The sequence below is a fragment of the Mercenaria mercenaria genome, chromosome 4, assembly GCF_021730395.1.
Source record: "Mercenaria mercenaria strain notata chromosome 4, MADL_Memer_1, whole genome shotgun sequence".
In the NCBI taxonomy this organism is placed as follows: domain Eukaryota; kingdom Metazoa; phylum Mollusca; class Bivalvia; order Venerida; family Veneridae; genus Mercenaria; species Mercenaria mercenaria.
The window spans coordinates 82,436,618-82,449,628 of record NC_069364.1 but is presented as its reverse complement, the minus strand read 5'-3'; the positions used below and the strand labels follow the sequence as shown (position 1 = coordinate 82,449,628).

At 34.7% G+C, this 13,011-nt stretch overlaps 1 protein-coding gene across 1 annotated transcript; it reads right to left on the bottom strand.

Annotated features, from left to right (window-relative positions):
• Positions 1 to 1,113: 1,113 nt before the first annotated feature.
• LOC123552306 (uncharacterized) lies at positions 1,114 to 10,812 on the bottom strand. The gene is made up of 6 exons (XM_045341859.2): positions 10,564 to 10,812; positions 7,121 to 7,261; positions 4,734 to 4,940; positions 3,617 to 3,994; positions 2,391 to 2,567; positions 1,114 to 1,549 (listed from the first exon to the last, which is right to left on the bottom strand). Exons 1-6 carry the CDS (start codon positions 10,610 to 10,612, stop codon positions 1,386 to 1,388), a joined length of 1,116 nt encoding a protein of 371 aa, XP_045197794.2. The 5' UTR covers positions 10,613 to 10,812; the 3' UTR covers positions 1,114 to 1,385.
• Positions 10,813 to 13,011: the final 2,199 nt, after the last annotated feature.

Here is a 13,011-nt window from a genome sequence, read left to right as displayed (position 1 = left end):
TAAGTTTCCTACACAAGCGTGTGAACGGATAACTATGGAAAATGTACGTTGTTTACGGGACGACAGATAGGAAGAAATCCACGTAATAAGTGAACCCTTCAGCTGTTTGTCATGGGGACTGACAGCATATAAACAACCAAATCGTAAGTTAGTCAAGTAAACTACATTCTGTTAGTGCGCTTTTAAAACCAAGAGGCACAATCAATTGATATGTTACAGATAGATAATTCGTTATAGAATTTGCCGTTCCCGAGGAGTTCGCTTCTGTATAGGTGAATTTTATTGTTTTTCAATTAAATGTGATGCCTAACGGCAAAATCTGGGTGCTTAAGGCAGGTGAAAATTAGCACAAAAAATCAGTTTGGGAAATTAGTGGACTGGCTGCTTAAGCTAGGTAACTGTTTAATACAGTGGCACCTAAGGCGGGATCAACTCTAATATACAGACCAGTACGAAGACAATACGAAAAAAATGAGACTTAACTGTTGATTGTAGGCCTATATGATAAGAAAAAAAATGTATCAAAGCTTTGTTTTCTCAAAGTTAATTTCTAATAAATTTCAATTAACGAACACAGCAGTTATGAAAATTGTTGAACAGCATGACATTATGTTTTCATCAACAGGAACGGGAAATAACTGTCGTACAATTCGTTTGGCACAAGTATGATATTGAGGAGTTTCGATATTTAATCAGAATCAAATGCTCACCAGTTAATTTCGTAGTCATTCTTTTGAAGTTCAGACCGGCATACCCCAATGAAAATATTAGGCATTTTCCTTGATAATTTCCTACCATCGTACAATCATCATTTACACGAAATTATAATATGAGCCGTGCCATGAGAAAACCAACATAGTGGGTGTGCGACCAGCATGGATCCAGACCAGCCTGCGCATCCGCGCAGTCTGGTCAGGATCCATGCTGTTCGCTTTTGAAGCCTACTGCAATTAGAGAAACCATTAGCGAACAGCATGGATCCTGACCAGACTGCGCAGATGCGCAGGCTGGTCTGGATCCATGCTGGTCGCAAACCCACTATGTTGGTTTTCTCATGGCACGGCTCATACATATGTTTTATTGTGCTGGGTTGCATACTATGCTACCAAAGGATCTTTTCACAAATTTTATTATACATCTTCCCCAGCTACAAATATGCAAGTGCAAAATCAAAGAGTATTTCAATTCAAAGGATATTAAAGGTAAATCATATATATATATATATACGTTTACGAAACTACATCTATTCTATACACCATTTTGGTGTTAATGTACTCTAATATATCATACATGTGCATGAGTATTTATACATTGCTATTCTATTTGAATGAGTGATGTACTATTCCGCATCATAAAGTTCAAGACACCACCAGTCGTTCAGACTTTCAGTTATGCCTCCGGTTGCTATGACGTCTTTTCCTTCTGTCTTTTTTGCCCTTTTTCCGTCTATCCCGTCTTCCTGGTCTGTTCTTCTTGCCAGTTCTTCCTTTGTTCCTATTTCTTTTAGCACATTTTAATCTTTTCTTTTCAGTTTTCTTCCTTAGACAACCTGTAACATAAGTACAGTGTATCTAGTACAGTCTGCACAAGATCTTAAGGCAAACTGCAGCTTCTCAAACAAATAAACAAAACAGTGTACAGAGCTAACATAAGTATGTAGTTTTTACATTTCATTTACTGTTACTAATGAAACAATAAAATATGGTATAGATATGGAAACAAGTAATTTTAAAATGGTAAATTTGAATTTGAGTTATCTATTTTTATTACAGCTGTCTGAACTATTATCAATACTTCTACGTTCTTAATGGTCACTGCGTGCGAATCAGCGAACAAGAGCATAGAATTTTATAATAATGGATCCTAGGCATCTGGGATATAACGTGGCAGTTGCGAACAAAAGAACGTTTATTAGCAATTTTATAACTTGATAACTTTTAAATGTTTTAAACAAAAACATGCCAATAAATTAATCTCAGTTGCCTCGAAGAACCTATGTAGTGGCGCAGTAAAAATTACTTGTAAAATGTTAAATGCGACCGGAAAGTACGAGCATGGCTAAGTCATTACTGACAATCTGCAAAATGGTATAATAATGGCGTCTGTTAGTTAATAAAAGACAAGTGACTGCATACCGTTTTCTTGTCTTTCCCGCTTTATGAGAAAAAAGTGTCTGTATGATCGATGGAACTGGTATGTACCAGTGTAAATACACTGACTGTACATGATTGGTGGAGCCGGTATGTACCAGTGTAAATACACTGATTGTACATGAAATGTTAATCTATCCCAGCTGACACCATTCTTAAAATACATATTGTCATGAAAATAAAAGTCAATTCTGTCGCATCGGAGTTAAACAATATAGTCTATAGTAATAAAAACATTACGTTTTGGTATTGGTAGAGTGGTGGTGATTTCAGGTGTGGTTATCGTGGACGTGGTCGTCGTTGCTAGGTGGAATGGAGGAGAACCTTGATCGTCTGGTTCTACATTGTTTACTATACCAGCCGTCATAATACTCTCACAAGCATCATCCTTGACAGTTTTATCCACATCAGATATAACTGCAAACAAGAGCATACTTGTAAACAATACATAATGTACTCTATAATGACATGTTGGCGGTAATTAAATAAGACAGCTACAGTTACATGTACTTAGTAGAATTAGTTTTCAATCTCAAAGTCATACTAACTTTGAAACAAACAACCGAAAGTAATATTTATTCGCTGACCATGATCAATTTTCCTATTGACTTGTTTGCTGTTTTCTTGTTATTGACCAAAAACTGTTTTTCATTTTCGAGATTTCTTTCACATGTACCTTTAACATACTTATACCCAAGGAAGATCCATGCATTCTCTAGGTATTGTGATCTACTGACAACAGCAAAACGCGACTCACTCGTGTACACACAGACGATGCATTAGCTATTTGTACTTGCTACTCTCTGCTTGGACAGGTAAACATATTGCATATATGTTTAATAAAGATGTTTCAGGGGCTAGGGGCTAGGGGGTCTTAAATCACAATCGGTCAAGGGAGAATATTAAGCAACTGAACGTACAGATCGCATCAGCTGCTAACCAGGGACTCTTTATTCATTTCAGGTAGAATAAAAGTATTCAACATAAATTAGTTTTACCGTGCCTATTAGGTTCTTTTTAATTTAAGGTTTAGAGACACACCTTCACAGTCAAAGTCATACGGCGATTTTCAAGCTTTTGATAGTGTTTCACACATGCGCATGCGGTTTTAATTGGTTTGAATAGTAGGAGTCGGCCGTCAATAATTAATTAATTATAGTTTAGAATATATGTGGTGTTAATAATATCTATAAGAAGATTTGGAAGTATAGAAGGAAGCTAACTGAGTCTGTTCATGAGAGGTAATGAAATGTGCAATAGCCCTTACACCCCTAGCACCGACATAAAAGCAAACCCTTTGTACAGATTCGATGATCTGACTCCATTATCGTAAAGAACCATAAATATACACTGATTAGGAAAAACTGCATTTCACTGTTATTTGTTAGTTGTGCTTTTCCTATGTAGAATGTATAGTTTTTTTCCAGCAAAAACCAAGAGGTGTATGATGGCATGGGTTTACTTACATCTGAAGCAAAGAAGAAAGCCTTTTCCACTGTTTGACTGCCATCCAACACTGAAGACGAAGGATGTTACGGTTCCGTCAGAGAAAATAAATGTTCTTTCAGAGGTGACATTGACTGCCTCTCGTTTTTCGTTCCTAATAGTTAGTGAGTCGTTCTCGCTTAGGTCTATGCCCTTAACGGTAACCACCAGCTTTTGTTTTTGCTTTGAACGCCAGTATATATTTACTGAACATGTTCTACGCGAATTCGAATAGTCCCAAGGATATAGTTTATGGCTTCGGATGATACCGGCCATTTTCGAATCCCCTGTCCTTTTGTAAACAGATTCTTCTACATCATCGCTGCACATATCGATAAGAAGTTTTTTAGGTTGAACATCTGTAAAAAATAGTAATGACTAAAAAGTGTTCTTTGCCTAAAAATCAGGGAAAAATATATGGATGCTCATGAACCATTATATGGCATACGGACTTACGTCAGAAAGGGTGGGATCTTTCCACACAATTCCCCTTGTAAATTGTTGTTCGTCCTAAATGGGCCTTACATAATGGTTTAGGTTTGTGATTTTGACATATTTCTACAATATGAGTTACACTTTGACACACAATCAATTGAATAATCTGATCATATACATATATAACCCGCAACAAAATTTAATGCTGATGTGTTTCAACATTTTCCGCCATTTTGTTTTGATAAATACATGCAATTGTTTAGAGGAACTTGTCTTTAAAAACATGAGAAAAGAACGGCTACTCATTTTATACGAGAAGCAATAAAAGATATTATATTAGTAAATTCATCCGCGCAGTCTAGTCAGGATCCATGCTGTTCGCTAATGGTTCCTCTAATTGCAATATGCTTTGAAACCGAACAGCATGGATCCTGACCAGACTGGTTTTCTGATGGTGCGGCTCAAATGCTATTTCATTTGGATTTTTAAAACAATGTTAAAACAAGACATTTAAAAAAATAACATTTAAAAAATCGTTCATTAAGCATATACTTATGAGAAACATTTACATTTAATCAATATAACCTCTTCTGCAAAACATTGTGTTTTGTAGTTAAAGATAACCTTTAGACACTCAAATATAATTATATATTTCATAGCTACCATTGACAAAACCATTTTCCTCCTGGTTATCAGTCGGTTTGAAACATTTGTAGCTGATACTCATGAAAGTAGGTACTCTTCCCATACAAGTCCTGTCAGTTTCCGTGTAGATAATTGGGTCTCGTGGCCACTTAATTAGACAGTCACTATTCCAGTAGCAATTCATGCTGTCAACCATCACAGTTGGTGTCATACCCAAACATCTGCCTTCAAAACAATAGCACGCTACTGAATAAATATTCTTCAAATTTTTATTTGAAGGGTCATGTCTCCAGTATCCTAGTATTATTGAGTGCGTGTAACTTTCGGTGAAAATAGTCCCAATATATATATATAAATTGAATGTCAAAGAAAGAAGCAAGGCGACACTTCAGGATATTAAAACTACATCCTTAACAATCCATTAAGGTTTAGCAGTGCATCACAAAACAACAGATATTATTAGTAAACGAACCACATCTTGACAAACAAACTTATCCAATACATTTTTACTGTTCTGTTCCATAGAATTGGATACTTAAAACATTCTAAAGGAATTGTCCCCCTTAAAAGAAAAATATAATTTGTAAAGAAATAAATGTAAATAATTGTCAAAAACGATGGTTTACCTATGTTATGTTAAGTTTAAACACTGGTACATTGTTGCAAATGCATCAAAACGATGACTTTTTAAAAGCGCTGAACTGTCAAGAAGTGTGGCCCCTTCATGAAGTCCCTTTCCAGAATTCAATACATATTAGTAAATTGACAATGATCTTGTAGAATAATGTACACATGTTTTATATGCTGTTTTATTCTTCATGTGAAACAATGCATGCTTTCTTTCTATGATTTAGTGATGTTCATACTTTTTTCTCCGAAACATGAACCTAACTCTTAATGTAAAGATATACCTCCCCAAATTACCTCGGTGTGATTTTTTTGGGCCAAAGATGAGCTTTACTCTTCCAAAAAATTAAAGACTCTAAAATTTTAAAATTCTTGACCCGAACTCGCACCTCCTTAAAACAGGTTTTTTTCCAAGAAAAAATAACTATTGTTAACTAAAATAGATATTTTGCAGGAGTTGTTAAAAATTGGTCACATAAGTGTAAATAGTATTCCCTTTATAAAACTGACAATTTTTAAAGAGCTGCCAAACATATCTGGACCCATTTCAGATAAAAAAAATCCTTATCTCATTTTAAAGAATTATGATAAAAGCGACATAAAATGAAGAAAAAGGTAGGGATCATATATCTTTAATAGAGATTTCTCTTGTCACATAAACTTACTGTGAAATCCCATATAAAATCACACTGCTGTAACATGGTAGTCCGACTCGTACTAAAATTGACTTTCACTTCACCAAATACAACATTCTCTTCCATTTTATTTCTACCAAAATGTCAAAAATACATCCTAAAACAATGAAATTTTAACAGAAACCAACTTAAATTTAGACCTCTGCGGCCGTGCCAAGTGAAAAAATAGTGTACAAAAAACCTACCATTAAACCAGATAGCTCCCACGCTTTCTCCTACTACAATGCTTTTCAGGGCGATTAAGGTATTTACAAAGGGGCAATTTTGAAGAATTAGACAGAGACGTAAGTCTGCGAGCGTTTCCCTTAATGAAACACATGATACCTGCAACATTGAGCGTGCCAGCAAATGACGCACAGCGTGCGGCAAAATTATCCAGGAAAGCTCTGTTTCTTTACATAATAGTTAAGTATATATAAAAAAATGAATGGAGAACGGTTTTGTTAAATATAAGATTATGTCTTTATCAAAATCCAACCAGCAGATCGATGTATTATCATATGAAGTGACGATGGATGCGCATTGAACAACTATACTTATACCTATTATTATCAGGAAGGTCTAATACGTATCAGTTGTTCCAGCTATTATTGTTATTGTTTTTAGTCACATTCAAACCAATGGATTAGAAAAATATGCCGACAATGTTTCATGATTAGAAAATATCAAACGGCAACAATTCCATGAAAAAAGTCACCCAAAACAAAGATAGTGTTCGCAAAACACTTCAGTTCTTTTAAGTGTTAAGGAAACTTTCAAGGTTATAAAATGATTGGGAAATAACTTCGTGAAAGATCGTCAAGCCGTAACATAAGGATTATATCATAAAAACCATTCCAGTTATTTCTATTAAAAGCTAATTAGCGGCTAAAGAGGGAAATCGTGACTCTCAGACGGATGGACTGGTAAATGGACAAGGAAAGTCCTATATGATTGACTAGATTCGAACGCCGTACTTCGTGCCTAACTCTTACTTTAAATGACTATGTCTCCTATTTGAAGCAACTATAGGGTGAAAACTGTGGCGCTATGAAAATCCAAAAGAGAAAAAATGGAAAAATAATGTAATATTTAAAACCTTACCCGCGTCATTCAGACACCTTCCCAGGCCGGAAGTGACGCTGACGTCAGAGATGATTCCGTCGGTACAATCCAGCTGCGTGGACTTCTTTCTATGACTGGTCTCCACGCATGTCTCAGTAAAATATTGTGCTCCAACTAACACTGTAAAATATAAAAATGAAGACTACTTACTTGTGACAAAGTTTTACTTATACTTTCATAAAAGTCCACTAATTATTCTATGTTCAATTTACATATTTTATAACTACATGTTTTGTATTTAGAATTATCCTAAAGGAAGAAACAAAATCGACCAGCCCTAAATTTTATTAGAAAAATGCTGATTTAATTATCACGTTATTTACAATTACCTTTTTTTATGGAAAAATCGTTCTGCATGCTGCTATTATAGTCTCATGGATATTGTAAAAATGTATATAAAAAGCTGAAGCTGTGTTCCTTTTGAATTTTGCATTTAGATATATAGGTCACGGACTTCGTTTCCATGGTAACATCAATTTGATTCAAGAAACCACAATTTCTACCGAAATTTGAACACTTTTAGAGCTTAGTTTTAGTATATAAGTAACAAATTATCAACGGAAACTGAAAAATATGTATTACAAATCAAACTGCCCTACTTTTATTTGAAAATGGCCGTAATATGTAACCTTTTATCCAACTATATTCCCAATAACAAAAATCCCCAAAATATTGACCATTATTCAGAGCGAAAGACTCATAAATAATATTTCAGCAAATAATGTCTGTTTAAAAATATTTCATATAAAGAAAATGGACAGAATTACGTACTGTCAAAATAAAAGCTATTCATTTTGCGCGGTAACTGGCACGTAACGTCGTAACGTCAATAACGTCATTTAAAATGTTTTGAAGCGTTCCTGTAGCCATTAATTCATTATTTCGGAATTATTAAACCACGAAGCATCAGATTGGGGACAGGTTCATGATTTGTTTTCAGAAGAATGGGTATACAAACACATTTAGTTTGCCGTAAACGTCGTCGTAAAAAGACCGCTTATTTGTGCGGATATATGAATTCGTGAGCTTCATGATCTGAATAAGAGTTTTACTTTTGTTCGTTGGAACTTCATTTCGAGGATTTACTCAATCTGAAATCCTCTACAGATAGTCGCTTAGAAAATGGATGATTTCATACTTGTAAAGTGCAAAAGCAATGTACCGAAGTATTCATGAACTTGTGACCATTTCCAGACGCTAGTAGATCTATACCTGCTGGCGGCAAGTGATTCTGCTATTGCGACTAATGCAGACCATGATCAGCCAGGACGTCCGTGCATGCAGGTCATGCTCTGCACTGTTCGCTATTCAGTCAGTTATTTTTTAGTGAACACCCTTTGAAATAATGAATGATAATGCCCAAATTAAATGATGGCCCAATCCATTTTAGAAATTTAGCGGGCTGAAGGTTAAATGAATGTTTCAAGCACACTAATGAAGCGATTAAAAAGTCATACCTAAAATATTTTCCACTGGGTTTCAATGGACTGCGATCGTGCAATATTTTTCCGGCTGTGACTAAATACAGAGTTGGTGCACCTGTGATATATTACAAACTCCGGTATATACCGGATTAACTAAATTTGAAAGAAAATATCTTAAATGTATATATTTTGTAACCATGGTGATACTAACCCTAACCTCTAGTCAGTATATTATGCATTTGTTACTCTAAATGCGTGCGGACATGCAAAAAAATGAGTAATTTTGCCGTGCGCTCCAATGGATAATAATTCCGCGCAGGCGCAGAACGGCTGCACCAACTCTGCAATGAGAAACATTCTATTTTTCCATATCATGACGTGGAACGCTTTCATATCGGGCGTGGAATGTTTTATTAACGTTGTAATGGAAAGAATCGCGTGACGTCCATGGCGTTCACGCTAAGGTTGCGACAACAAGTTGACGTCAATTTCACGGAATTTGTTAATGCGCGTCAGTTTGATTTGTTTATTGCATTTTCGGAGAAACTATTTTCGTATTTTTCCTGTCTATAGTTGCAGAATAATAAATTTAGATATAAACTTATCATTTGAAAGTGGGTATGTAATAAAAAGGTTATCAGCTTTGTATGTGGATATATGCACTCGTTCTTTCGCGGATAATATTGCGCTCCTAATTTTATTGCCAATATATACATATATAAACAGATAACTACGTCAATTGTACATATAGTAGGCAAAAGGGTCGACCCACAAGTTCTCGCAACATTAGTAACGGGTCTTCCCTAATGAAAATATTTACATAGGCCTATTTAGTTTACAACAATGCGACTAATCAATAACATGTGTGGTAAATAATAAATACAATATTACAGTTACAAAAAAAAAAAGAAAAAAAAAAAAGAGTTGAAATATGTATAAGGTACAAGTACATGTGTACTTATAAACAAACACATTTGTGACTAGTGGCAATGTATAGATAGATGTAAGACTAAAAATGATGCAATTACAACATGTACTACATTTGGGGAAAAAAACTTGAAAAAGAGAAACGAGTACATGTGTACTTATATAGACAAGCATATTTGTGAATAATCAGTGTACAGACAGATGTAAGAGTATAAAAAAGATGCAATTAAATTGCATTAACATGTACTACATTTTGGAAAAAGAACAAAAGAAAAAGAAACAACTGGGGTCTTGTCAATAATAAACTTGTAAATAAATTGAATAATACTGCCTGCTAAATATGGTGAGTCTCAAAAGCGTTTGGCTGATTTTATATAATGCTGGACTGAACAGAATATTTTACAGTTGTCTTCATATGACGATTCGGAATTACCAACTAAAAGAAGTTGGGTATTTAAATGTTGAAATTGCCTAAAATCGTGGAAAAGTTTAATCCTTTGATTTGTATATTTCGTACAAATAAAAAGAAAATATTTAACGTCTTCAAGGTCTTCTCCGCACAAGAACAGCTTGAGTTCTGAGACAGATGGTTGCAAAATAAATGGAAATTCAAATTACTGCACGCGTTTCTAAGCCTTGCATGAATTATAGAAAATTTTCTTTCTCCTACAAGATACCATTTTGGAGTTTCTGTAGTTGGAAAAAAAAACGGTTGTTTTTAACAATCTTTTAAAACATGACAAAGTGTTTGTGGCTCTTATTTTACGACTCAAATTGTTCCATATATCAGTAGCAGAAGGCACAAAGGAATGAGAAAATATTTGAGTTCTCCGACTGAGGATTATATAATTTTCAGCGTTTCTTAATTAAGTTGTAATGTGTAGAATTGTTGACAATGTTTGGAAAAATATTATTCAAATACTCGGGCGCATCACCGTTACGAATTCTAAATGCGATTAAAAGTTTTTGATATAATCGTCTGTCAGATAGTGAGAGCCAGTTAATTTGCTGATATAAATTTTGAATTGAGCAACCTACACGAACTTTTACTATATAAAAATAAGTTCTTACCTAAAAGTTGCGCATTAGCAAAAAGTGGTATAAATATCCTGTAAAACATCGCTACAGTCAGATAAGCAACTAGAAAATCTGCGATACCAGGCCAAGATTTGGTTAGCAGGTAATTTGCCAATCTTGTAAATTAAATCAAGGCTAACATGCAGGTGGAAACCTGAGATAAAATAAAATAAATTGCGCAAGACCTAGTTCTGTAACATAAATACAGCATTTGCAGAAAGAGATCATAACACATTTAAACAAACGGATTGGCCGAAATCGATGGTCGGTTGAATTTATATGAAATCATTTTATGACGACCATAGCGATTGGTTTTTAAGCTTATTTACGTTTACTGCGTTCCTTCTTCCCTTTTCCTGGTTGAGAAAATCATGTAAGAATATATTTAAACTTGTTATCATTTTATTTACTTTTCATATCTAGGTTATAAATATAGGCCGCTCTAAATTAAGTTTAAGATTTAAAATTCTTTTTTCTAGCATATCAGTGGTATACCGCGAATTCCAGGTTCGCCATACGGTCAGAAGCTTTACAACCACTTCTTATAAAATGTAATGTGCGCATGCGTTCAAAATATAATACAGACGAACGCACCCTCACACTCACACACGCACGAGCAGTACTCCTATCCGCAAGAATATTAGCAATTTTAGTTCCTTTGTTTGTAAGGCCGTTTTACCACTTGATTAATAATTGAGCATGTGAAATAAACTGGCAAGATACAATATCACTGAAACGAACAGAAACCAAGAAATTTTGTTCTAGCCTAATACATTATCGACGTAATGTGATAAAACATCTACAAAGTATATTTAAACATTCGATTCAGGAAGTTTAGAGGCAATGTATTCATTTTAAACCCCCCTACGTATTTACTTTATCTTGATTAAATTGAAAACTATTTTCAAATACTTAAGAGTGTAAAAAAGATGTTAGCTGATAAGGTCCCAATCCTCTCCTATAAGTGTGCAAGCATTTATGTGTTATTTTCATTGGTATTTGAAAATGTATTGTCACGGTTGGTCTTTTGATATCTATATTATCTTTTAGCAAGGAAGCAAAATTTATCAACTTGATCATATGATCACAAAAAGGTGCAGTCATCCCTTTTTAGCTCTGATCGCTCGATGTCCGGCGTCCGTCGTCTGTCTGTCTGTCTGTCTGTCTGTCAACATTTGGCTTGTGTATGCGATAGGGGCTGTATTTTTCAATTACTCTTCATGAATTTTGGTCAGAATGATAACCTTGATGAAATCTAGGCCGAGTTTGAAAATGGGTTATCTCGGGTCAAAAACTAGGTCACTAGGTCAAATCAAAGAAAAACCTTGTGTATGCGATAGAGGCTGTATTTTTCAATTAATCTTCATGAATATTGGCTACAATAATAACCTTGATAAAATCTAGGGCGAGGTAGAAAATGGGCCATCTCGGTTCAAAAACTAGGTCACTAGGTCAACTCAAAGAAAACCTTGTGTATGCGATATTGGCTGTATTTTTCAATTGATTTTCACGAATTTTGGTCAGAATGATTGCCTTGATGAAATCTAGGCCAAGTTTGAAAATGGTTTATCTCAGATCAAAAACTAGGTCACTAGGTCAACTCAAAGAAAAACCTTGTGTATGCGATAGAGGCGGTATTTTTCAATTGATCTTCATGAATTTTGGTCAGAATGATAGCCTTGATAAAGTCTAGGCCAAGTTTGAAAATACTTTATCTCGGGTCAAAAACTAGGTCACTAGGTCAAATAAAAAAAATGTGTATGCGATAGGGGCTGTATTTTTCAATTGATCTTCATGAATATTGGTCAGAATGATAGCCTTGATGAAATCTAGGCCAAGTTTGAAAATGGGCCATCTCGGATCAAAAACTAGGTCACTAGGTCAAATCAAAGAAAAACCTTGTGTATGCGATAGAGGCAAAATTTTTTCAACTGATCTTCATGAAATTTTGTCTGAATGGTTGCCTTGATGAAATCTAGGTGAAATTTGAATATGGGTAGTCTGTGGGCAAAAACTAGGTCACTAGGTCAAATCAAAGAAAAACCTTGTGTATGCGATAGAGGCTGTATTTTTCAACTAAACTTCATGAATATTGGTCAGAATGATAACCTTGATCAAATCTAGGCCAAGTTTGAAAATGGGTTATCTCGGATCAAAAACTAGGTCACTAGATCAAATCATAGAAAAACCTTGTGTATGCGATGATAGAGGCTATACTTTTCTATTGATCTTCATGAATATTGGTCAGAATGATAGCCTTGATAAAATCTAGGCCAAGTTTGAAAATGGTTTATCTCGAGTCAAAAACTAGGTCACTAGGTCAAATCAAAGAAAAACCTTGTGTATGCGACAGAGGCTGTATTTTTCAATTGATCTTCATGAATATTGGTCAGAATGATAGCCTTGTTAAAATCTAGGTGAAGTTTGAATATGGATCATCTG

Excerpts from the sequence above, each read along its gene's own strand:
- LOC123552306 (XM_045341859.2), bottom strand. The coding sequence starts at position 10,612 with ATGTTTTACAGGATATTTATACCACTTTTTGCTAATGCGCAACTTTTA. Across the intron at positions 4,941-7,120 it reads AAGGTGTCTGAATGACGCGG|GCAGATGTTTGGGTATGACA; the intron begins GTAAGGTTTTAA and ends ATTGTTTTGAAG. Across the intron at positions 3,995-4,733 it reads GGAAAATGGTTTTGTCAATG|ATGTTCAACCTAAAAAACTT; the intron begins GTAGCTATGAAA and ends TATTTTTTACAG.